Source organism: Sceloporus occidentalis, unplaced genomic scaffold, assembly GCF_023333645.1.
Source record: "Sceloporus occidentalis isolate IW3139 unplaced genomic scaffold, rSceOcc1.0.p SCAF_3, whole genome shotgun sequence".
In the NCBI taxonomy this organism is placed as follows: Eukaryota; Metazoa; Chordata; class Lepidosauria; order Squamata; family Phrynosomatidae; genus Sceloporus; species Sceloporus occidentalis.
Window position 1 is genome coordinate 129,820,326 of NW_028316983.1, and position 24,934 is coordinate 129,845,259.

The 24,934-nt window shown below is 41.2% G+C and overlaps 1 protein-coding gene across 1 annotated transcript in view; it reads right to left on the reverse strand.

Moving 5' to 3' along the window:
- Positions 1-1,595: 1,595 nt before the first annotated feature.
- The window catches only part of ZMAT2 (zinc finger matrin-type 2), a 32,922-nt gene continuing 9,583 nt past the window's right edge, over positions 1,596-24,934 (reverse strand). Inside the window, exons 2-6 of the mRNA XM_089516253.1 lie at positions 14,369-14,462; positions 13,933-14,056; positions 11,247-11,320; positions 6,548-6,693; positions 1,596-2,245 (exon numbers count right to left, since the gene is read on the reverse strand). Of these exons, the coding sequence (XP_089372379.1) occupies positions 2,102-2,245; positions 6,548-6,693; positions 11,247-11,320; positions 13,933-14,056; positions 14,369-14,462 (582 nt within the window). The 3' untranslated portion in view covers positions 1,596-2,101. The remainder of the gene's footprint in view (positions 2,246-6,547; positions 6,694-11,246; positions 11,321-13,932; positions 14,057-14,368; positions 14,463-24,934) is intronic.

The window sequence follows — 24,934 nt, forward strand, 5'->3', positions numbered from 1 at the left end:
TAACAGCAGCAGCAGCAGCAACTCTAGAGTCAGGATTAGGACACAGCAGGGCCCAGGGCCCACCTCCATCAGGGATCCACTGGACCATGCCATTTCTCATCAACACTAACCAAACTCAATTAGTTCAATGTGCAATAATGAGCAGTTTGTAAATATGGCTATGCAGAACAAGGGGGCTATCAGAAGCTACAAAGCTGCTACCTAGGGTAAAATAATCCAAAATATACAGAACTTTTAATGGGCATGAAAAGAGCTAGGCAGCACTGTAATCTCACTTTGTTTTCTGCACCTCCTCCACTCTTCAAATCTTGTAGGATATTTAGTCACAGGCTTCATTCCTCTCACACATTCAAATAGAGTTTACTCTTTTGGTTTGAACGGGGACAGGTACGTGGTTGGAATTAAATGCTCATTTCTATTTGGTGCACAGAAGGAATCTGAGGCACATTAAAAGGATTCTTTTCTTTTTTTTAGTCTAAAGGGTCAAGTCTCCAAGGACATTTGTATCTCAGCTGGCAGTGCTACAGGCTATGTATCATTTCAATGGCATCTTCAATAGGGATTATAATCTGAATTGAAGTGGAAATATCTGAGGCAATGAAGCTGTCAGCAGTCTAAGATTAAGGAATTAAAACAGCAGCAAAGCACTATACGATTTATTCTACATGTATTTGAAAGAAGGCTCAATATTCCATAAAGGTACGGAGAAAGGCAAGAACAATGATCCCATCAATATAAAAAGGAAGGCACTATGAAAATCAGCCATGCCAGATGTAAATCGCCCTAAACTGAAAAAGGCAATGAATGAGTCACGGCAGGTTTGGCTAAACTAAATCAAGAAAGCAATGAAAATGACATGGGGCACAAAGAGCAGCTGGAGCAGTACAGATAACACTTTTCCAACCTGAATCAAGATGGGGAAGGAACCCACACCTCCTACCAACCCCCACCTGTTTAGATAAAATTTAAGAACGTGCATTCAATACGCTCAGTAAGTACCATGATACTGAGGAATCATTTCTAGCTTCATAGAAGAAGAAAAGAGAGAGAGAGAGAGAGAGACTAATCTGGGATTCCTTCTCACTATGAGCAAAGCCAAAAGGGGGGCAATTCATAGTTTTAACCTTGAAAAATATTTCTAAACTAGGGATTTTCAGTGTTGAGTTTTGTTTTGTTTTTCAAAGATGCATATCCAGCAAGGTCACCTGCTCCTGTTGAGAGATTCCAGGTTCTCATTTTAGAATGGGGCACCACAATTTGCTGCTATTTCCAGCAATTATCCTCTTTTCTCTGTTCTGTAGTCCTTTTTTCTATTTTCCCACATTTGCAATATGGTTCTGAATGCACACACCCCAGCAATCCTAACTCATCTACCTATATCATTGAAAAGGTCATCAAAAAAGATTTTCATCCTGATAAATGATCTTCATACGTAATCTAGTGTATGGGTCATATTAAAAATAAGAAGGCAATTTCAGCAAGCTTACAGTGCAAACAGCTTCATGCTCAACTATAAAAGCTATAGTAAACTCTCATGACACACACTATAACCATTGTATAGATGGAAGAAAAATTCCCAAAGAAATCCATGCACATGATGTTTATCAGTTTATTAACAGAAAAAAATATACCTAGCAAAATGTCTCTCGTGCACACAAGGCCACACAACACAAAGTGAGAAGCAAGCAGAACTCATATAAGGGAAGCGGCAGCTGTACCCAAAGTGTAGCATTCTAAAGGGGCATTCAGCTCCATGCTTCACAGCAAATGAAAAGGTTAAAAACAAAGCAAGTTTGAAAGTGGGTTTCCCCAAAGTATTGCAAGGAGAATGGGCAAGGGGAGATGCTAATATAAAGTTCTTTATTCAATATTGAGGTTTACCACCATACAGGCAAATGTGATGCTATCTTTGCAGGCAGGAGGTACTAGTGATGGCAGGGTGTAGCCAGCCCCACACAGGAGGAATGAGATTGCCTCCCAGTTGCTACAGCCACCTTCTACCAGGACAGTTAGAGACAAATTCACTGCAAAGTCTTCCAAGGTTCTGTCAAGCATCACCCGAACAGAAGCAACAGCCATCCAAAGGGAAGTCCATGGCTTATCAGTGGCTTTTCTTGGTTGAACCAAAGCCAGAGAACCCCATCACAGCTGCCATTTCATCATCCTCTTCAAATGCCAAGTCTTCTTCCGCCCTCCTTTTCTTCTCTCTCTGTTTTTCCTTTTTGTAGGCCTTGGCCTTTTCCTCCTGCAACAAAGGGAAACAACTGCCAAATGAATCAAGCTTACTTGCACAAACTCTTAGAAAGGCAAAAGACTTCAGAAATCAAGCCACAGAGACAATATTCTGAAGAACAAACAATGGATGGAAGAAAAATGGTTGACTCCTCTGGCTTTATCCCAGAGGAGGAGTGGAAAGTTAGCTGCCCAAAGACACACATACAAATGACATGTAAAGAATAGGAATGTAGTGTAGAATCCAGCAACTGTCCATCTCTGCCATTAAATGCCAAAGACTTCATCAAAAATTAACAGTGATGAAAAAGCAGCTTTGCTTTTAACGCAATAGCCACAGATTCTATACTGATGCCCTGATTCAACAACTGTGGTGCTGAATGATGGCAACAGACAATGTCAGTACCTGATGGCTGTTGGAACAGTCGAGTGACAGCTGCTCGGTGGAACATAAGCTGTGTTCCGAGTGGCTTTGGGGGTTTTTGGCATCAAAGGGTTTCCACAGCTCTAATCAAAATGTTTCATTCTGTGAGATTGCAAGGCCTGGAATGGTGCCAAACTTGTGTTGGGGATGCAGAAGTGTGACTTCAGCTACTGACTCCTTGGCAGTTGCAGAGCCTGTTGAAGCTTAAAGGACTCTCATGTTTGCACAACTATCCCAATGTGCAGTGGCACCATAAGACTCTTTCATAGCAGCCATCCACAGATACCAAGAGATCAAAATTGTGGGCTGATTTGTGAAAGGGGGGGTGCTATTAGCTGGTTCTTATTTTTTAAATTGCTTCTGCTTTCTTGTTGTTATCCCATCATTTTTTCAGTCCCAGATTCAACATGGATTGCAGAAGTTAAAACAGATGTGTGTGATGTGTGCCTTCAAGTCATTTCCAATCGTGGGATTTTCTTGGCAAGATCCGTTCAGATGTTTACCATTGCCTTCCCCTGAGGCTGAGAGAGTGTGATTTGCCCAAGGTGACCTAGTGGGTTTCATGACTGAGCAGGAATCAAACTCTGCTCTCCAGAGTTGCATTCCAACAGTCAAACCACTGTGCCATGCTGCAGTTTTTTTTAAAAAAAATTCACATCATACATAAGTTAAAAATATAAACTATTAATAAGATTAAAAGCAGTTAAAAGCATAAATACATTAAAAAGAAAACAATAAATATAGACAGTACAATGTATTGTGAAATGTCCTTTCCACTAGGGAATCAGCCTGCAGAAACTGAATGTCTTTACCTGTTTACAGAAGGTTAGCAAAGAGGGGGTCAGTCTAACCTCTCTAGGAAGGGAGTTCTAGTGTCTGGGAGCAGCCATCAAAAAGGCTCTTTCCCATGTACCTACTAGAAGTACCTGTAAGGATGGTGGGACAGAGAGAAAGGCCTGCCCTGAAGCTCTCAAAACACAGCCAGGCTCATATCGGAGAACATAATCCATTACATAATGTGGACCTGAGCCACAAAGGTCACAGCCAGCACTCTGGACTGTGCCCAGAAACAAACTGATAGCCAGTGAAGATGTTTCAACTATAGGTTCCCTGCAGCCAGTTTGGCAGTAGTATTTTTGAACCCTCTGCAGTTTCTGAACAGTTTCCAAAAGCAGTCCCATATAAAGTTACAGTAAACCAAATGGGATATAACTAAGGCATGTGTCACTGTAGTCAGATCTGACATTTCTAGGAATTTGTGCAGCTGGCTGGGATTCAGGGCAACTTACAATTTAAAAACATAATACAGCTAAAACATACAAAAAAGTGAAAATTAAAATGAAATTAAACTATTATCAATGTTCAAATGATTAAAATTACACTTAAAATATACAATACTATCAAAAAATAAAAAGCAGTTAAAACAGTTCAGTTTAATAGAACACATGATCCCTTAAGTGCAAAGTATGAACCTGTGTCTTCAGGGGACTCTAATTCCATCCAGCACAGGCTGAATTCCTGTTCTGTGTTCTGCCTTTTAACTTGACTGACTAGGGGCACTTCCATCTTGCCAAAATTAAATTTCAATTTGTGCACCTTCATCCAGTCCATTACTGATGACTAGCACTTCCTTGGATTGAGGTGAAAAGGAATAACAGAGCTGGGTCTCATCTGTGTATTAGAATCATAGAATCATAGAGTTGGAAGAGGCCGCAAGGGCCCTGATCCAGTCCAACCCCATTCTGCCATGCAGGAACTCTCTATCAAAACATACCCGACAGATGGCCACCCAGACTCTGTTTAATGACCTACAAGGAGGGAGACTCCACCACTCTCCGAGGGAGTTTGTTCCACTGTCGAACAGCCCTTGCTGTCAGGAAGTTCCTCCTAATGTTGAGGTGGAAACTCTTTTCCTGGAGCTTGCATCCATTGTTCCAGGTCCTATTCTCTGGAGCAGCAGAAAACAAGCTTACTCCCTCCTCAATATGACATCCCTTCAAGTATTTAAACAGGGATATCATATCACCTCTTAACCTTCTCTTCTCCAGGCTAAACATCCCCAGCTCCCTGAGTGGTTCCTCATAGGGCATGGTTTCCAAACCCATCACCATTTTAGTCACCCTCCTTTGGACACGCTCGAGTTTCTCAACATCCTTTTTGAATTGTGGTGCCCAGAACTGGACAATTTTCCAATCATTTAAATGGTTTTTCCCCTGTGAACTCCAGATAAACCCTACTTGTAGTTTTGTGTATATGTTAAGCAGCATGGGACATACATCAAACTTTGAGGGACCCTACAGACTAACAAGAAAGAAGTCAAACAGGAATCTCCCGGCATAATCTTCTGGGTTTATCCCCATCTCCTAAGAGCCATTGTTAAAAAACACCTCCATGTCCCATCCCAACAAGGCAGCCAGGATACCATGGCTAATGGTATTGAAAGCTGCTGAAAGATCCAGCAGAAGTAACAGGGAAATACACTCCCTACCCACTTGCCAGTGCCAATCATCTACCAAGGTGACCAAAATTGTATGTCCCAGAGCCAAGCTTGAAACCAGATTGAAATTGATCTAGATAATCTATGTCATCCAAAAGTCCCTTGAGTTGAGTGGCTACTACACCCCAGAACTTTGTTCAAACAAAGAAACTAGCTAGTAGTTGTCTAATATGGTGGGATACAGAGAGGGGTTTTTTTTCCCAACAAAGGTCTTGTAACTGCCTTCTTCAGGCAAGATGACCCCCTCATCCAATTCTTCTCTGGTTTTTAAATAAGACAGGAAGGACAAAGTCTAATTCTTTCTCTATATGACACTGTAGTTCCATTTTACTAAACTGGTGAACATATGATTGTCCTCACATACAACCAACAGTCAGCAAATGTAAGAAAAGAGCTGGTGAAAAAATCACCAAGGTTTGCTACCAAAACCAGATATAGACAAGTAACTCTGGGACTGCCTCAGAGCAGGGAAGGGGATATTTGTGTGACAGATTCCATAGATCACTTTTACTCCTACAAAAGGAGGTCTCTTATATTTAACCTATGTTACTGTTTTGTGGAGGATCTTCCTCTGCTCTTTGTTGGAACCTATAGGGAGGGATGTACAATCTGCACTAAATTTTAACCATCTGAGGTGGGGAAAGATGGGTTTTACAACTCAAATAAAGTATATAAATATGTATGCATGAGTTAATGAGTTAACTAAATAAATGATTTACCCTGTATTTGGCAAAATAAGTAGTTACAGATGACACAGAGGCTTCTCCTGTAACTACTTGAAATCCATTTCAGACCTCCCCTCAACTGCAGCTTTAAGTGAAAATCGACATTAAGAAACAGAAGCTGCCTCCACTGACAAGGTGAGACAGACTGAGCCTCACCCCCAGTCTGTCCATCTATTGAAGCAAAAAGAAGTCTTTGCAATTTTTATCACACTCTGGTTTCAAAAAGGCAAGTAGTTACCAAAAAGCACAGCTTTGCTATGCATGTGATAAAATGCTTTCAGATTTCTTATATACAACCTCATGAGGCTGCTGCAGATGGAATGAACTACAATGGGAAAAAATCTTTAATGCCACCTGCAGGCCACTGCTGCACGGAAGAGACTAACACAGGATTTTCCCCCAGGCAATCTACCTCTCTATCTAAGCAATCAAAAGCAGCAAGGCAAGGTGCCATTTCAGGAAGGTGAATTAAACTCATATTGGCATAAAGACATGGCATCACAAACCACCATGACAGAGATGTTGGAAGAGGAGAAAAAGAAATGGCAAGGCACCCATTTTTAAACAGGTAGAATGCCTTGGCAATCTAATCATGATGGAAAGCCAAGAAAATAGGTATTATTTATTTTCAGTCACGCCTAATTCCATCAGTTCAGGGCAGCACTTTACCTCTTCTCTAAGCTCTTTCATCCTCTCCTCAAAGTCATAATCCTTCTGTTTTTCCTCCATTTTCTTCTTGTTCACTTCAAAGCGTTTCTTCACTTGATCCAATGTGGAGCGCTCTACTCTCATGGACATACCCAGGTTTCTCTGATCTAAAAAAAGGTAGGACCAGTGTCGTCAGTTTTCTGAGTCAAAGCCCAGCCATGTTTTTCAATGGACAAGTAACATTTATTCCACAGGTTAATTTGAGAATGGGTTAATTTTGAAGGGACAGGCAATCATGATTACCAAGCTCTTAATTAATAGTCTGACCAAAGCTGGGGGTCTTGATTGACACAGCAGGAAAGAAGTGAAATAACTATCTTCTGCTTCCCTTCCCTTCCTGATTACCTTCATCCTCACCCTAGCCAGTGTCCAATGATGCATAGCAAACTAAGATTGTGTCCCATGTGGCTGGTGCTCGTAACACTTAACAACTAAGCCTCCAGACTTGAGATGAAATCCTTTTCAAGACTGCAGGGAGGATTGCCATAAAAAGATGCCTTTAACAACACTCAGCATGACCATGAAGGTTAAATTCATATGCTGCAAGCCTGAAGTGGGTTGAGGCCAAATTTGCTTGCTAGCTTTGTACTTCACAGAAACTGGAAGCAAATGACTAAGTATCTGATTCTCCCATCTATACCTGTTAAGAGTTTAAGGAAACCATTATGTACCATATGTAACCCAAGCAATCAATGACATACAGTGCAGTCAGGATGGGCCTAGAATATCCTGTTTTGTTAGATGAAGGAAAAGGAAGCACCAAAATCTTACATGAGTAGATAAGCCCTTTCTCCAGGGGAAGGGATTCTCTGACCACCAGGCTTAATCTAGCTCCAGTTAGTTTCCCCGCTAACTGGTCCATAGAGGTTTGTGAGGTAGCCTCCCCACAAAGTCACCACCACCAGTCTAGTGCAGGAGAGTCCTCCTGGTTGCTTCTAGCCTTCCCAACTGGCAAAGCAGGAGATGTGCAAGACAATCCCACTGTTATCTCCAACTACAGACTGGAGATCAAAGAAGTCCTCCCTACACACCAAAAGGAAAGGTCAATGGTGTGTGTGCGTGTAAGTAATCAGTTACTGAGAAGTAACAGCAGGAATAAGTTCACCTGCCCATGTCATCCCGAAAGAACTCCCTGCAGCCAGCACTGAATGGGATGGCTTCCTCTGTATTGTGCCTTCATTTTTTGGGAAGGATAGGAGTGGGGGGGAAATGAGAATAGGGTCTATCTTTGCCACCTAGTCCCCAGACATAATCTGACCCATGGGTCATCTATTCCCTCCCCTAATCTGTAACCATAGGGATAGCTGGCTAACATATGCAGGAAGCATAGATCCAAGTTCTGTATTTGTTTCTTCCTTATTTACCAAGTATTTGGACTGTCTAATTCTATTGTACAAAATTCCTCTGCATGTATTATGCATGGTCACTAACTGACAGAAGGATACAGTAATTGGCAGAGTCTTGAATAACTCAGAATCAGGGGGGAAATCATACTATAAGATTTATTTGGGGGGAAACTAAATACAGTCAAACATAAGAAAATCAGAGAAATAGAGAACTGTGTTAATTCTCTAGCAATCTCATTTTAAAAGATATAAAATTGCAGTGAAATGGTATCAAAACAGAAGCCACTGTGCAGCTAGCCTGATAGCAAGGGGTACTTTGGTTTAAGCTATCTCTGGGCTCCCCTTGCCTACTTCCTTAACTGTCCTATTTCTTCTGACAGGAAAGTTAAAGGTGGATGGAGGAAATAGTCCAGATGGAGGAGGTTCTGAAGTCTTCTCTGTGCTTGACTATCAGATAACATGATCAAAAAGACTTGATGTTACAAGATGTTTCATCTACTATATTTGCATCCAAAATACTGAATGGCAAATATATGAGCAAGTATTATACCTCTATAAGAGTTCTGCTGTTGGTGCTGAGGAACCTCCAACATTCTCTAGTTCCCTTTGGGAAATGGTCTGGTTTCAAGGCACCATGGGGGTTTGCTTCTACATGCCAAGCTGCTGGTGTGCAAAGGTCCACAGTGGCATATTTGGGGGAGTACAGAAACACATGAATCCAAGTTTTGTTTTGTTTTTTTAGAAAGTGGACTTCTCCAGAGAATGAACGTTACATAAGGGAAGCCTCTGAGTAGTACAGTTTAAGGAGTCACCATTCTCTGGTTGTTCGTGTACAGCTATCAAGAGATGAATCAGGCTCCAAGTGAGATTAAGAGGAGAGGATAAATGAATCAGGGAACTCAGCCACATTCCTTTCTCTGGCCCACTGAGTTATCACTGTCAGGATTTTAGAACCCTTCAAAGACAAGGGTTCATAGATGACAAGGACATTTAACAAAAGCTAACATTGCCTACAAACTTCTGTTGGTTATGTAATACCCCAAAGGAACAGACTTTTCATTTTCAGTACAACTGATAAGGGTAGTCTAGAGACAAAGTCAACAAAGAACGCACCTTTCTCATTAAATAAAGATGCAAAGCAAATTATTTACAACACATTTCAATACCTGCTGCTTCTTTTCTTTCTGCCACTTTCCTAGTCTAAGGAAAGAGGTGAAAGAGATTATGTTCATATGCTTAACTCCTCATTTTGGTGAAGGAGAATGGGTCTTCCTGGGTTCAGAGGAAGCAGCTACAATGGCAGAAAGGGTGGCGAAAGGGGACAGACAACTACTTGTTCAATGAATAGCTGCAAGGCTGCTTTATACATTAAAATCTGAACCATAAACTATGGATGAATCTCTACAGATAGCCCCTGGGGAAAGGAGCAGAACATATGCTTTGCATGGAACAGGTCTTTTTCATAAAGGATTGCTTTTGTGTGTCTTCAAGTAATTTCTGATTTATGATAACCCTAAGGTGAACCTATCACTGGGTTTTCTTAGCTGAATTTGTTCAAAGAGGGTTTGTCCTCGACTTCCTCTTAGGCTGAGAGAGTGTGGCTTGCCCATGTCATCCAGACGGTTTCCATGGCAAAGCGGAGAATTGAACCCTGGTCTCCCTGTGTCCTAGTCCCACATTCAAACCACTACACCATGCTGTGTTAAAAGATATCAGGTAGTACAGCTGGGCTGTGTGTGCATGGATGAGGTCTTGAGCAGCTCCTGTGTCCATAGCAAAGTGTGTAAGACAAGATGAAATAACAGACTGACTCAAAATGCATTCAGCTCTTGTTTTCAGTGCAGACACTAAAGATAGATCTAATGTGCTCCCAATGACCTACTCTGATAATCTGCTCCCAATTACTTTGCTGATATCTACTCTAACCAGATCAAAAATGCATCAGTCTTCATAACATGAGGCAAGGAAGACATGAATGAAAGCTGTTCAGCTGTGGTTCTGAAAGAGACTTATATCAATTTTTGTGGAAACTCTTCTTAGTTGCTCTCATTACTCCTTAAGGTGAATGCATAGTATCAGCCTGGAGTATCCTAAAGTTTTAGGTTTTTGTGATAAACAAAGGTGATAGATACTCAGTGATAAGTCATGCCTTTGACATGGCATTCCTCAATCTTTTTTTCCTTCTAAATTCAGCTTCTGAATCAAATCATTAAGTCAGAAGAAGCTGCACCATGAGTATTACAGGAAATGTTAAAGACATGTTACTTTATGACCTGAAACCTACTAGTAGTCTGAACTACCACAGACCAGTGAATCATTGGGATCTCTAAGTACTGACTGATCATTCAACAAGAAAGTTTTAGAAAGGACTGACAAGACTCAGACCAGTATCTTCATGCCAGCTCTCCCGAAGCTTCACTTCTACATTACAAAGGATGGAGTGGAACCTTTGTGGGAAGTTGTCAAATAATCAAGAGCGCCTGCTTATCTTCTGTGATGTAACACCAATGAATTAACAGACTGAAGGGGACCAAAATTGTTAATTAACATTTGGCAAATAGTAGAAGATCAAAGGCTGCTGAAAGAGTAATAAAGTAATTTCAGAGCCATTTCATCCATTAGCATGGTGAGATGGCAGGGGCAGTGAATTGCACCACTCACTAGCCTCCAAGGAAGGCATCCACCACTATCACTGTCTCACTTCTCTTCTTTCTTCTGTGCCATCAAATCTTTTTCCTTCCAGCCTGCCTTTCTTCCTCTTCCTTCACCTCAAGCCCAGCTATAACATTTCCAACCCCCCTCCTTCTTTTTTCTCCCTTCCACCTGGCTCACCTCCCTTTGTGCTGCCATGCATCCATCCCTCACACCTTGCTGACACACCTCCCACTTTCTCACTTACTTCTTCCCCCTGCTTCCTTGCTTCTTTCCCTTTCTCACATCTTGCACCCATTGTTGTCCCTATCCTCTCCTCCTTCCTTCTATTCTCCCATAAAGCAGTACAAATTTAGTGTTACTTCAACATAAGACAGGTAAGCAGAAGAGGAGGACACAAAGTGGAGGGGGGAAAGTGGCAATCATGGGTTGCTGGGACAACTTTTCCCCTTCCTCCTCAGTGGATGGGACAGTATGAGCTGTTCCTGGGGAATACCCTCTGTTGACCAAGACCACCAATTACACTTCAGTTTCTCATCATCATCAATGCTACCAGTTTATTTGTATAGCACCTCTCATCTGGGCCTCCTCTCTCAGCCCTTTACTCATGTTTTACTTAAGGAGACTTCTAGTTGTTTTGTGACAAAAAATGTTATCCTTACGTTTTTTGCCATTGATGTGATCCAGGAAGTTGATGGAATCTTTCACTACACAGTCACAGACATTACAATAATACCTAAGACAAAGAAAAAAGAGTTTATCAGTTCCCAAATCTGTTATGAGACTCATTATACAGGAAGCGTCTTCTACACATCTATTTGAAGTGAGCATCAAATAAGGGTAACCTAATTGAGATTGACATTCAGAAATAGGTCCAAGCAGCAGCTACAAAGTCTCTTTCCTGACAGTGCTTATTGTTGGTACTCACAGTAATAACACCCCCAGAGCCACTTTTCTCACATGCACAAACCATTCCCTCACCAAACTCTCTGCTAAACATGCACTTGCACCCATTGTTAATTATTGTTGTACCCGATTAATACAAGTTGAATGCTTGATGTATACCCCATGCTCCTATTGAGCTCAAAGGGCTGAGGTTTGTCATCTGTTTATCAAGACTTCAGGTCCTAAAGACATGAGCACATTGAGGAGGGAAAGGGAACAGGCAATTCCAGCACTCAGGGACAATCTTGCAAAATAAAAACTGTTTGCAAGAGCCTGCACAGTCACCCAGAACTTACCCTAGGCAGTTTTTATCTGTCAGATACCACTTAAATGGTTTTTTCCCGTTGGATTCCTAAACTATTAGAATCAGAAAATAAATCAGTTTAGAGCAGAGGCTGGGAAACATGAGGCCTTCCAGATGTTGTTGGGTGCAATTCCCAACAGCTCTAGCCAGCATGACTAATGATGAGACATACTGGGCACTGCAATCCAAGAGCATCTGGCAAACCATATGATCCCCATCCTTGGTTTGAAGAACAGAATGAGGGTGGAATTGGAACCATTCATCACAAGCAGGGGCTGTCACCTTTTAAACTGTGGAAAACATCATTCCCAGCAGCCAGGACCAGCACTCTCCCCGTGCAAATGGTTTTAAAGAGTCTTCTCCCACCACAAACACACACTGCTGATGCTGAGTGGGGTATATCAACAGCAGAGGTTGCTTGCTGAAGAGGAAATAGTTTTGTTTGGCAGAGGCAGAAAGAGGAATGAACTGGAGAATAGAGCTTTAAGCACCATTACTTTCAGTATCTTCGGTTCCTCTTCCTCTCTTGTTCTTTAAATTGTGCCAGCATAAAGCTTGTACAGAGATTCAATATAGTTCACTGAGGGCTATAAACTCTTGAAATCAAAATTCCAGTAACCAGGCAGGCCCCAAAGGTGGATCCATTGGGGATTTGATGGGTCCAGCATTGGAACTCATTGCAAAAGTGGTCTGTTCAATTAATGTGTACAGCCACCATTCCCAAGTCCAGCTGTGTGGGGACATAAGCCAGCTGTCTTCCCTTTTTCTGGCTACTAGATCAAAAACAAAAATAACTTCTCATACACAGTCAGGATAATTGTTTTCCTGAGTAGTTGCAATGATAGTTTTCTTCCTCTATCTCATCCATTGACTGAACAGGAAGGCATTATGCCAGAAAATGTAGAGAATCACATTTCCTTGGGTTGATAAAATACAGCAGCATTAACTAAGACCTTGAAAAATATTCCCTTTGTTAAGAAAGGAGCTGCTACAGACAAACTACATGTACATTTCACTTCATACAGGATCTCAAATCCACCTAAACCTGCTTTTTAAAACTCACACTATTTGTTAGGTGGCTTTCCAAATGCTTAAGGAGGTGTGCAAGAAAATGAAAAAGTATAAACCCTGTCAAAAACCAAATTATCACACATAAAATGAATTCGCCAACTAAACAGAAGGCTAAAGAGAAGATGTATTTTATATGTCCTCTGAAATATATTCCTGAAAGCAAGAATCCAGGGAAAAATCCATTCCAATCTCAGGGTAACTGATGGACAGGTTCATGTTGCAACTGTTCTTACCTGTATGGAGTTGGCACAAAGCAGGAGTAAAAATTTATAAATGATGTGTGTTCACTGCATATATGCACAATGCAGTGGGAGGAAATAATATAAAGACATAGACTCCGTGAAATGCATGGGGCCCAGATCATGTAGGACTTTATATCTGGGCCCCAATATCTTGAATAAAACTCAGAGCTGCTTTAACTGTGGATTCCTGCTATCACAGTGGTTGGAGTAGATGGCCCTTGGGTTCCCTACCAACTCTAGGATTGAAAAGGCATATTTACCGCCAACAGAATTAGAACAAAACCAGCTAGGTATATTTGCAAATCTTCATATCCACAAGGATGGATATAGCAGCAATTCACAATAGCTAAAGCTTCCAAGTTATCTTTAAGAGGAGCCTCACATTAAGAACATTGCAATAATCATCTCTGAAGGTTAAGAATGTATAAATCAGCCTGGCAAAGCCTTCTGCTTTAGGAGCTTGTATACCAACAAATGCAATTGCTAGAAGGCATTAGTGACAATTGTTGCCATCTGCCTGTCACAAAGGGCCGGATCAAAATTTCTCTGGAATCTGTACCTGAACAACCCCATCAATCAGAGGAAAATCTATGCCCTTCTTGACCTGGAAAGACTATTCTCACTATTGTCTGGATTGAACTTTAATCAGATAGTCTTTATACACCTGACCATAACATCTAGGCATAGATTCAGGACAGAGAAAGAATAATCTAGATGTTTAACTGCTCTGCCCTCACTGCTAAACTGACATAGGAATTAGCACAGCAAAAACTGGAAAGGACTCACCCCCCCATTTCAGACTGAGGAGTTGTTTTGGTAATAACAATGGTTTTCCCCAGTTTGGATTCCAGGTCCACCTTGTAGTCTCGGTGCCGAAGAAGCTCGCGCTTGACAGGCTGTACTGGTTTGCCTGAAACGTAGCAACAAAAAGGCTTTAGAATTTAGAAACTCAAAACTGTCTTTTTAACTGCAAAACATTATTTTTCCTTTCAGAAGAACTTTAGAACTTATTTTTAATTCCTCTGTTTCTTTAAGCAAATTTGTATGGTTTTGTTTGGTGGAATAAAAGCATCAAGGAAAAGAATGAGGTTATTATAAAGGAAAAGAATATTAAGTTGGTTGTATGGTCTAAACTTATGTTCCCAGCATATTCTCATCTACATTCTCCAGTGATTCTTAATTAAACAAACCAGTGCCATCCTATAGACAACATGTTACCAACCATCTTTCTTTTCTCTCTCCTCTGTGAGCCGTTTCTCTGCAAGTTTTTCATATTCATCTTTGTCCCACTTCCGACGGAAGTCCAAGTTTTTAGCCTACAGAACAAAGAAAAATGCAAGATTTCAACATTCAGTTCAGAAATAAAACTATTGTTGTGAAAAGACTGGGAGTTAATGGATTTAGAAGGTGCTTGTGAAGGCAGCAAACCTGTTCCCAAGTGTTCTCACATGAGAAAGACCACTGGCAGGCAATGTTCATGCAGAACAATTAAACTTCAGCTATAGAAAAATCATCAAAGTGATTCAGGCTGTAGTCTTAAACCCCTTACTAGATAGTAAGCCCCAGATTATACAGTAGGACATCCGGTTAAACACGTTAGTGCTGTAAGTGTCATGAAAAGTTTAAAATACTATTGCAGGTTGAATATCCCTCATCCAAAATTACAAAACCCCAAATACTCCAAAATCACCCACATGGGTGGCTGAGATAGTGACACCTTTGCTTTCAACGGGTCAATGTACACAAACTTTGTTTAATGCACAAATTTATTTTAAAATATTGTGTTAAAATACCTTCAGACTATCTGTATAATATTACATGGAACATAGATTTATCTCATGTTTAGACTTGGGTCCCATCTACAAGATATCACAGAGTGTGTGTGTGTGTGTGTGTGTGTGTGTGTGTGTGTAAATATTCCAAAATCAGGGAAAAAATAACCTAAAATATATTAGCACATTTCAGAGAAAGCAGATATAGAGATTTTTTTCCCTCCTTCCTCTCTGAGAACTGACATATTCACTAACTGCAGCAAAACAAGGGCATCGGGCTTCTGAAAAGCACAGTCATTTCAGTGAAGCCAAGGAACAGATAGGCACATACAATGAGGGTATAAAAGGTATAAATGCATGAAATGAAATGAGTGTGTTCTCACCAAATAAAAAATGCTCAATTGAATTGATGGGCAATGGGCTTATAGCAGACAAAAAGAAACATGACTTTGCACAACATTGAATTAACTCATGAAACCGACAGCCACAAAATGTAGCGACAGCCATTGGCTTAGATGGATTTTAACAGGACTGAGACAAAATTCATGGAGGCAAAATCAGTCAATGATTATTAGCAGGGATAACTACATGGAATACAGGCCCTGAAACTGTACAGTATGCCAGTGGGCATCCACAGCTAGAACGCAACAACAACAGGGAAATTTTGGTGTGTTCATATTCTGCTTTTGGGCTTCCCAAAAGCATCTGTCTGACCATTTTTAGACAGGAAGTAGAACTAGGCAGACCTTTGGTCTCTTCTCTTGTTGGTGTTAAGACCTAGAATAAGAAAGATTTACTTTTTAAAAAAGGGATTGGCAATTTGCCATGACTTCTGCAAAAAGATGTAGGTAAAAGCAGTCTCTGACAAACCAATACTATCTTCCCAAATCTTTTAGGTAGCACATTCATTCAATGCAAAAGATGAGAAGCATCCAGTCACCTATGCTATATATTAGCAAAGCCAAGCATAGATTTGCCTCTTAATACAAAAATGGGGGTGGGGCAAAAAATAAAGATCAACACAGCTGTCTCCTTTGTCTCACTCTACGTGTGTCTAAGTGAGTGCATAAAGCAAGGGCTCCCAGAACTTGATCTGACAAAAAGCATAACATCAACATTTAAAACTGCATTTTAGGGCCCAGAAGTACTCCCAAATGGTTGGATAAATTCCAGGAGATAAGGAGCAGCATTTCAGGGATGCGGGGTGAGTAGAAGCATCAACCACCTCTTCAGAACTACTCTTGGGCCCATTCAACATTAATGCACACACATACACAAAAGCAATGTTACGTCAAGAGCATGGGTTATAATACTTTGCTTTTTAAGCCTCACAAGAACTATACCAATGTTATTTGGTAGAGAAATAATTAGGTCACTTGGCATGCTTACCTAGCACATGGAGCCAGTTGATCCACAATGGGTATTCTACAGGCAAACCTGGCAATATGCTATGCAGACGGTCTCCTGTGGTCTTTAATATAATCCCCAGTCCTCACTTGAGTGTCTCTATGTGCCAGCCTTCCATCCATCTTGCTTCTGCCCTTCATGCTTCAAACAGCAAAGAGCAAGGGCACAGAATGGTCTCTTCTCAGGCAGAAGTAACCTGGCCTCCATCTCTCTGGAGGACCATCAAGATAAGTCTCAATTTCTAATGAAGTCAGCGCTTAGTGGCTGGGGATAATAAGGGGACTTTAGCTGTAGCTTTTAACTTCTTTTTAAAAAGAGAACAGTTCTAACACTTCTTCTGTTTTTAAATCTAATTTCAAAAATACCCATATTATGTCTTGTTTTAAATTATTGTTGCCTGCCCAGAGGATTCAAGAGAGAGAAGAGTTTCAGATTTAAATTATGTTAAGTTTTACATTTTTAAATTGTTACTAAGCCTGAGCCTAAGGGATAGTTAGAATGAGAAATCTAAAATAAAATTAGTCAAGCATTTCTACATAAGCATTTTAATTTTAGCGCAGCTCCTTGCTACTTTTTGCCCACTGCTTCCCAGAAACAGGTCCTGAATTTTAGTGGGAGCCTGGAGATCTCAGCAAAACAACATTTTGTCTGCTTATTCCAATATTGTGCCCCATTCCTGCAAGAAATAGGCTTCAATGCATGGATTTAGCAGGTGCCGCTCCAATAGTATAGTATATATAGAACAGTGCTGTGGGCAAGACTATCAAAGACAGGAGGGAGAGAATGAACCCAGACCCCGCACCATCACCTCTGTGGCACTCAGTATAGCTGTTGTATGCAAGGATCTCTGGAGCAGGGCTTTCTAATGGATCTTAAGACAAAATTTTCATAACTTCATTTCTAAGAGTAAAGCATACATACATGAAGTACTCTAAGTAACTGAGCATCATCCCAGAACCCCTTTAAAAAGGCTATTATAATCAGCAAGCATTTCACCAACTTTACATTTAGACATTAATATAGCCCTAATTCTTTCATTTGGCACAAGTAAGGAGATAAGCAGTGGAACAGATATGATCAATTTAGAGTAAATAGCTGAAATGATCATAATTTATGTTGATTTAATAAGTTATTTTTATCCTGCCCTTCAGGGACAAGCATTTAACAAGGTAGTTTACTAAATAAGAAGCTAGGATTAAGAACTCTACAACAAAAACATTCCTTAAATAGCATCAGATTAAAACATAGAAAACAAACAATACAAACTAAGAAAAGTCTGCCATCCAAAGTTTATGGTCTATTTATAACCAGAAAAGAGAGGACCAACATTCATGAGGAAAGAAGTTCCAAAGATATTTGACCATCATTGCAAAGGTCATGTCCTCCCTGCTTCTGAGCTCTCTAACTGATGAGCCAGAAAGCATGCCATCCAATGCCAAGTAGGGCCTGGACCAATCCATAGGGGTGCAAGTGGTCCTTCACATAACTTGAAAACCCTTCATAAACATCTCTAGTACATGCTGCATTGATAAAGAAGGCAGACGATTGACAGGGTGGGAAAATCAATAAACAGCATGCCTAGGCAGTCATACAAATGATTAGAATGCAGCAAGATCGTATGGCTGACACAAAGAGAAACCCTCACAGGCACCCAGCACTCCCCTTCATTGGCTAGTATGACATTCTCTGCAAAGTGTCTCTGTGGCCTCTTCCTATTTTTCCCTATAAAGTGGAAACATCTAGGGGCTGAATATGAGAACTCTTACACCACAAACTGTGATTTGCCACAGAGCCACGGCTCCCTCTGCAGCCTATGTGATCTGAGTGTTTGTTGTGGGGTAGGAAATACAGAGATGACAAATCCTCTGCGACTGGTCCTCCTTGTTTGCTGCTATGGCACAGGCTGAGATCTTACATGCGGACAGAGCTATATACTGTATACACACATAGAGAAAGAGAGTGTGTGTGTGTGTGTGTTCAGCATCCTCCTTCTGCCTGGTAGCTGTCAAGCCCTGGGAAGTGCCTCTGCTGCTGTAGCTTACCAATGAGGAAGGAAAGGTGGAATGGAGGAGGTACCTGAGACCACAGAGAAACAGCTGGTCTCAGTTCAGTGTTGCAGGCAGGGGGTGAAAGTGCACTCATGGTGTGCACTCACCTTTTCCTTCCCCAAGAAGTTCAGAGCAGCTAAGTCCTCAGGGTCTAAACTTCCATATGCAAGTCACTGACCGGTTGTTGGCTTGAGTGAATAGGAAACTGCTCTGCGGTGTCCAAAGTGTAGGTGTGCTGGGCCTCTTTTTGTGTGATATGATGGTTGCTGTTGAGAGTGTTGACACTGCACTTCTCATTGCCCTATCCCATGCTCTATAAAATTTCCTGCTACAGGCTGTTGCTGTGAAAGTGCCACTGTGATGTCCATTGTTGTCTGTCCTCCTCTTCCTTTTCTTATAAAAGCTTCATTCACTCCCTCACTAGTCCTCACAGCTTTATTTCAGGGACGTCTCCTTCTCCAGGAAGCTTCTTGAGCACTTTGCTATATTGCTCACCCTTCTTTGCTTTCGCATTGAGAATTCAAAATGATGATTAGAAGTTTGCATCTGCAGGGTGTTAAAGGGTAGGAAACCTTGTGCAGGGATTCACAGAGGCTGAGTTACTGGGCTCCCTGCCAAGCTGATGGACTCGGGGATGTTGTTCTGCATGCTGGAACAGCGGAGAGGGTTGCTTCATTCTGCATTTTTGGTGTTGAGTGTACCAAATTTTAGTGAAGTTCTGTTCAAACCACACAGGTGTAAGGCAGCTGCTGACCCAAAGGACAATGGCAGTACCAACCAGGTCAGACACTTTCCTATCATAGGTAAAATGGCAAGTTGTTTTGCCAAAGCTATTGTCTCATTTTACTTTGCAATTATCTGAGAAGTTAACGTGAGGTGGGTATGTGGCCCCAAGATTGTTTTTGCAGCCCCAGGCTTCCCTGGAATGATTTTTTTCCTCCTAGCTCAAAAGTATGAACTTCAGTTGTGGAAGTCTCCTGAAGCAGCAATTCACATTTCAAATAGGTCACATTTTAAAGTTGTTGTTTTTTTTCCAAATCCAGAAGTGAACTTCCAGCCATTTTGAGTTATTGATTGTTCCTTCATTTTAAAATGTTTCTCATTTCCTTCATTTTCAGCAGACTGTGAAGTTCCCAGGACAAAGTATTAGTTCTCAGCCCCAGTCGAATTGCCCACTCCTAAAGCCAGATATGTAGCCACAACTCGCATCATAGCACACAGTGGTCCTGTTGCAAATGCAGAACTCTTACCTCTGCGACTTGTTCCCAGTTATCAAAACAGTTGACCAGTTCACATAACAAAATCTCAGGATTTGTAGGACACTTGACTTACAAAGAAGAGCAGTGTGCTGGTGCATTTCTATATGCCCACTTGCTGCAGACCTCAGACCTTCAAGTTGGGAGAGCTTCTTCCCCAATAAGCCAGAGAAAGACCTAAAAAATCAACCCTGGACTCTTCCTCTGATTTTCTGAGTGAGAAACAAGCAAGAACACCAGCCACTGCCAAGTTCATATGTTACATAAAACAAACACCAGTTTGTCCACAGTCTGTTCAACTTCTGTCATTACAAGCAAGAACAACTGGAAAGTGGAAGTCAACACATCAGCCTTGCTCCCCATGAAATGCTGGCTTACTGTGACATCAGAGCACTTCTTGTTGCTTGTGTGTCTTCAAATCATTTCTGATTTATGGTAACCCTATCATGGGGTTTTCTGGGGCTGAGAGTGTGTGACTTGCGGATTTTCATTTCCAAGCTGGTTACAGTCCAAATCTCAAACCACTACACCACACTAGCCCCCAGTCCTAAATCATTCAGAAAGCCAAATGAAACTTGTGCATCAACACTGTCAGCTGCTTTGGGTCCCATACTGGAAGAAAAGTGGCATATAAATAAAAATTGTAAAGAAATAATAAAATGAAGGTGCTTTTAGAACAGAGACCCAGATATTCAAAAGGGCAACTCTGTACTTGAGAACTGTGAGCACTCAACCAAATGCAAGGAGTTTTAGAAAGTATATACCCAAGGTGAATTCAAATACTTGTTTTATAGTCTGAGTTGATGAAGCAGTTCAGAAAAAGTGGTTTATGAAGGGCAGGTTTTGTCTCTCTTCCCTCCATGTCTTTGGGCAAGGAATAGTCTCAACATCCTCTATCATATTTCTCCTTATTTACCTAAATTAAGAATATCATCACAAAGTACAAAAACAGCCTACCCATACAACAAAAGACTAATTTCAAGGAAGTGTAGGACCAGAATCAAAGTTTCCTCCCACCCCACCCCCTGCAATTCTTAAAATGGAATCACTGCAAACCGACAGTCGAGAATTAAAAGGAACCCAAGAGACAGGTTGAAACCCTGATTCATTTATTCCCAGAGCCTGTTAAGCGGTTTAAACATGTCATGACTAAGATCATTAGCCACTTCTTCCAGGTAAAAGAAGAAAGAAGATTTACAAGGCAGAAATTAACGGGGGGGGGGGGGGGGGTGTTTCCAGAATTCAACCACAGTGAAGCAGTGTTATCGCAAATCAAAGTTGGCCTGTGCCTGGAGAGAAGGCAATTTACTAGCTGCTTCACTTTTCTCCTAGATAATAAAAAGAAGCTGTAGCCTTTTGAAGATCTTTTAGCCGTGTCCCTAGGCCAGGCAGAGGAAAATGAATCAAACTCAACTTCTGATCTTGCTGTAATAAGGCCTAGCTTGTGATTCCAAAGAAACTTTTCCACTGTGATCAAACGAGGGATTTGCTGCAAGCCCCAACATCTTTTAACAAGTGCTTAGCAGCTACAGTGAATCTCTCCCCAAGAGATGACATAAGCTTCGAAGAAAAAAGGACCTCAGGCCCCTGTGTTCATCACAGGGCACAAAAAGGCAGGAAATGTTCAGCTTCATAAAACAAGTTGCAGTCAAAGCTTCCACAAGAAAAAGGACTTCTGATCCAAGACTTTTGTTCTTAACAGTTGCACAAGTGCATTTATCAAAACAAAAACACATTTGGGTAGCAAAGTGTTTTGATAAACAAGAGCACTATTGACTTTAAAGTGAAACTATGGAGTAGAAAATGTAAGTTTGAACAGTGGGGAGCGGAGAAGCGGCTGCAACTGGAAGCCAGAGTGGATTGGCATGAGATGGACAAGCACGCTACCCAAAAGAATAAAAAATAATATATAAAACTTTTATTTATATCCTGCTTTTTGTTAAAACAATCAAAGCGGCGTACAACATTAAAATGATACAACAATATATACAATCTCCCCCCCCCCTTAAAAAAGGATTAAACAGTTCTAACAATTAAAATTACAAACAATAAAATCTAAAAACAATAATACAATAATGGAATTGTACTTTGGACTTATCGTGAGATAATGCTTGGTAAAGAATAAGGCAGTAGGAAAAGAGGAAAACTAAACTACAAGTGGATTGGCCCAAGAAAGAAAGCCACAGCCAAGGGTTTGAAAGGCATGAGCAGGGCTGTTGATGACTGGGGCTCTTAGAGGTCTCTTATTCATAGGGTTCCCATAATTTGAAGCCAACTTCACAGCAAGCAACAAATACAGTGGGTCACTGTTATCTGCTGGGGCTTGGTTCCAGGACCCCCCATGGACACCAAAATCCAAGGATGCTTAAGTCCCATTAAATACAGTGGCATAGTGAAATGGTGTCCCTGATATAAAATGGAAAAATCAAGTTTCTTATTGGAGCTTATTGGAATTTATTGGAAGGTGCCTATTGGGATTTTTATATATTTGGAATATTTTCAAGATGTGGATTATTGAATCCGGGGATAAAAAAATCCATAGATCCTCAATGGGCCAATTGTAATGTCTCATCTGTACACATCAGGCACTGGACCTTGGCACACAGCCAGGCCTACCAATCCCCAACTATGTCCACCCCCTCTCTGAGAGTAAAAATGGGTCTTATGATATGATCTTATAATAGAACGTTTCATTGGTAGCTTTGAAGAAAGGAGAGGTGAGATTTGGGCTTACCTGGGTGGTATGCCTTGCCCATCACCTACAGTGGCAAAGTCAGCAGTACCTTTACAGTACCCATATCGCTGATGCCTTACTTTTCTTCCTCCAGCAAAAAATTGGAGCCATTCCTTGCTGCCTACAATGCTGGCTTCTTGCACCTTTTGCTTGAGATTCTCTGCCTAGGATTCTCAATCCTGATAGATATGTCAGGGTATTCCATCTGTCACAGACAGACACTCTCCAACCCATCCTTTCTGGATGTTAATTCCAGAACTACACCAGACCCCTCTGTCTTTGTGCACCTGGTACAACTGTCAGCCTCCCCACAGAGGAATACAATCTGTCATCGAAGACCTAGGCCACTGCCCAACACTGCCCCATTATTCCCTCTTGTTTAACTTTGGAGTTAGAAAGCTCTTCTTCATTGCACTTTGTTGTTTTAATCATTGTTAGTAATTTGCTATATTTCTTTTTAAATTTATTTTACTTTAATTGTAGCAGGAGTTGTACCCTGGCACTTCCATGGTAAAAAAAAAAAAACCCCAAGACAAGAACTGTTCAATTACTTCTTCATATTTACAGAAGGTTTACACAGCACCACAATTATAACAAGGTTAGAAAAGAATTTAATTGTTTCACAAAAAGTTAATTTGTTTTTTTTTTTTTTGTAATTAGCATAAGTATATCTTTGTTGTGGTAATAAAATTAATGCTTTTAAAACAAGCCACCATTATTTGACAAAGGGAGGACCCCAGCAGAAGAGCGCAGAGTCACCCCTCCAATTCTCAAGCAGAGAGTTCCAGGCAGCTTCAGGCTAAAAATCTGTGGTGCTGTCTAGGGCTGCTGGGAGGCAGATTTTAGAGCGGATGCAAGAAACCACAACACAAAGCTACTACAAGGACCAACTGAGTGTTTAGCCAGTTTTGTCAAGAAGCACAAAATGAGAACACATGCACAATCTTTCAACACTAACTAGATACAACAGAGGGGATTCTAGAATCATAGAATCATAGAATCATAGTTGGAAAAAACCGCAAGGGCCATCCAGTCCAACCCCCTGCCATGCAGGAAATCCAGATCAAAGCATCCCCGACAGATGGCCATCCAGCCTCCGTTTGAAGACCTCCAAGGAGGAAGACTCCACTACACTCCGAGGGAGTATGTTCCACTGTCGAACAGCCCTTACTGTCAGGAAGTTCCTCCTAATGTTGAGGTGGAATCTCTTTTCCTGCAGCTTGCATCCATTGCTCCGGGTCCTAGTCTCTGGAGCAGCAGAAAACAAGCTTGCTCCCTCCTCAATATGACATCCCTTCAAATATTTAAATAGGGCTATCATATCACCCCATACATTCCGCCCCGCACCCTCAGAACGTCTGGGCAGCAACTACTGAGGGTCCCAGGGGCTAGATTAGCCTCCACAGCAAGGAGGTCATATACCATCATCGCCCCGACCCTCTGGAACACGCTGCCCATAGAGCTCCGCTCGGCCACCTCCCTGGCCCAGTTCAGGAAGGAATTAAAAACCTTCCTGTTCCAACTAGCATTCCCTGAATAAGTTCCAGCTAGTCTTCCCCCCCTCCGACAGCAATGGTAGCTGGCTGATGGGGTTTTAATATTGGTTTTAATGGTTTGAGTTTGTTGTGCTGTATTGATATGTATTTGTAATTGTTTGGCCTGTTGTTCACCGCCCTGATCATAGGAAGGGCGGTATACAAATAAAAATTTTATTATTATTATTTATCACCTCTTAACCTTCTTTTCTCCAGGCTAAACATACCCAGCTCCTTAAGGTGTTCCTCATAGGGCATGGTTTCCAGATCTTTCACCATTTTACTCGCCCTCCTTTGGACACGCTCCAGTTTCTCAATGTCCTTTTTGAATTGTGGCGCCCAGAACTGGACACTGTGTTTCACTCATCTTTGAAAGGGCAGGTCTGATTCTCACCTGTTTTTATGTCCTTTCATGTCACTTATGGCAACCCAAAGGCAAACAAACTATCATGGGGATTTCTTGGCATGTTTTTTCAGAGGGGGTTTGTTACTGCCATCTTCTGAGGCTGAGAGAGTGTGACTTGCTCAAGGTCACCCAGTGGGTTTATGTGGCCAAGATGGGATTTTGAACCCTAGTCTCCAGTGTCATAGTCAAATGCTCAAACCATTACACCTTGCTGGCTAACGTTTAAGGTATAAGTAAGTTATACTATGACTGTCTCAAAACAAGGGAAAACTTCACTCTTTGTACTTATAACTGGATGAGTACTTTTCATGCATGTAGCCTCACTACTTACCATATATACTCGACTATAAGTCAGCCTCATGTATAAGTCGAGGGCAAATTTTGAAACCATTGGATAAGTTGAGGGTAAAACATAAGGGCACATAACAAAGAATGTAAAGGATGAAGGGGAAAAACGATACCAAAAAACTTACAACATTCCAGCAGACATAACTGTTTGTGCTCACATTAAAGGCTGGACGGATGAGAGAACAGAGGTGGTCAGTGCTTCCAGGTCAGATTACACTTTTGCTTTTCACCAGAGGATGGTTTCTTTTTTAAAATAAAACTTGAAGTATGCTACTTATATTG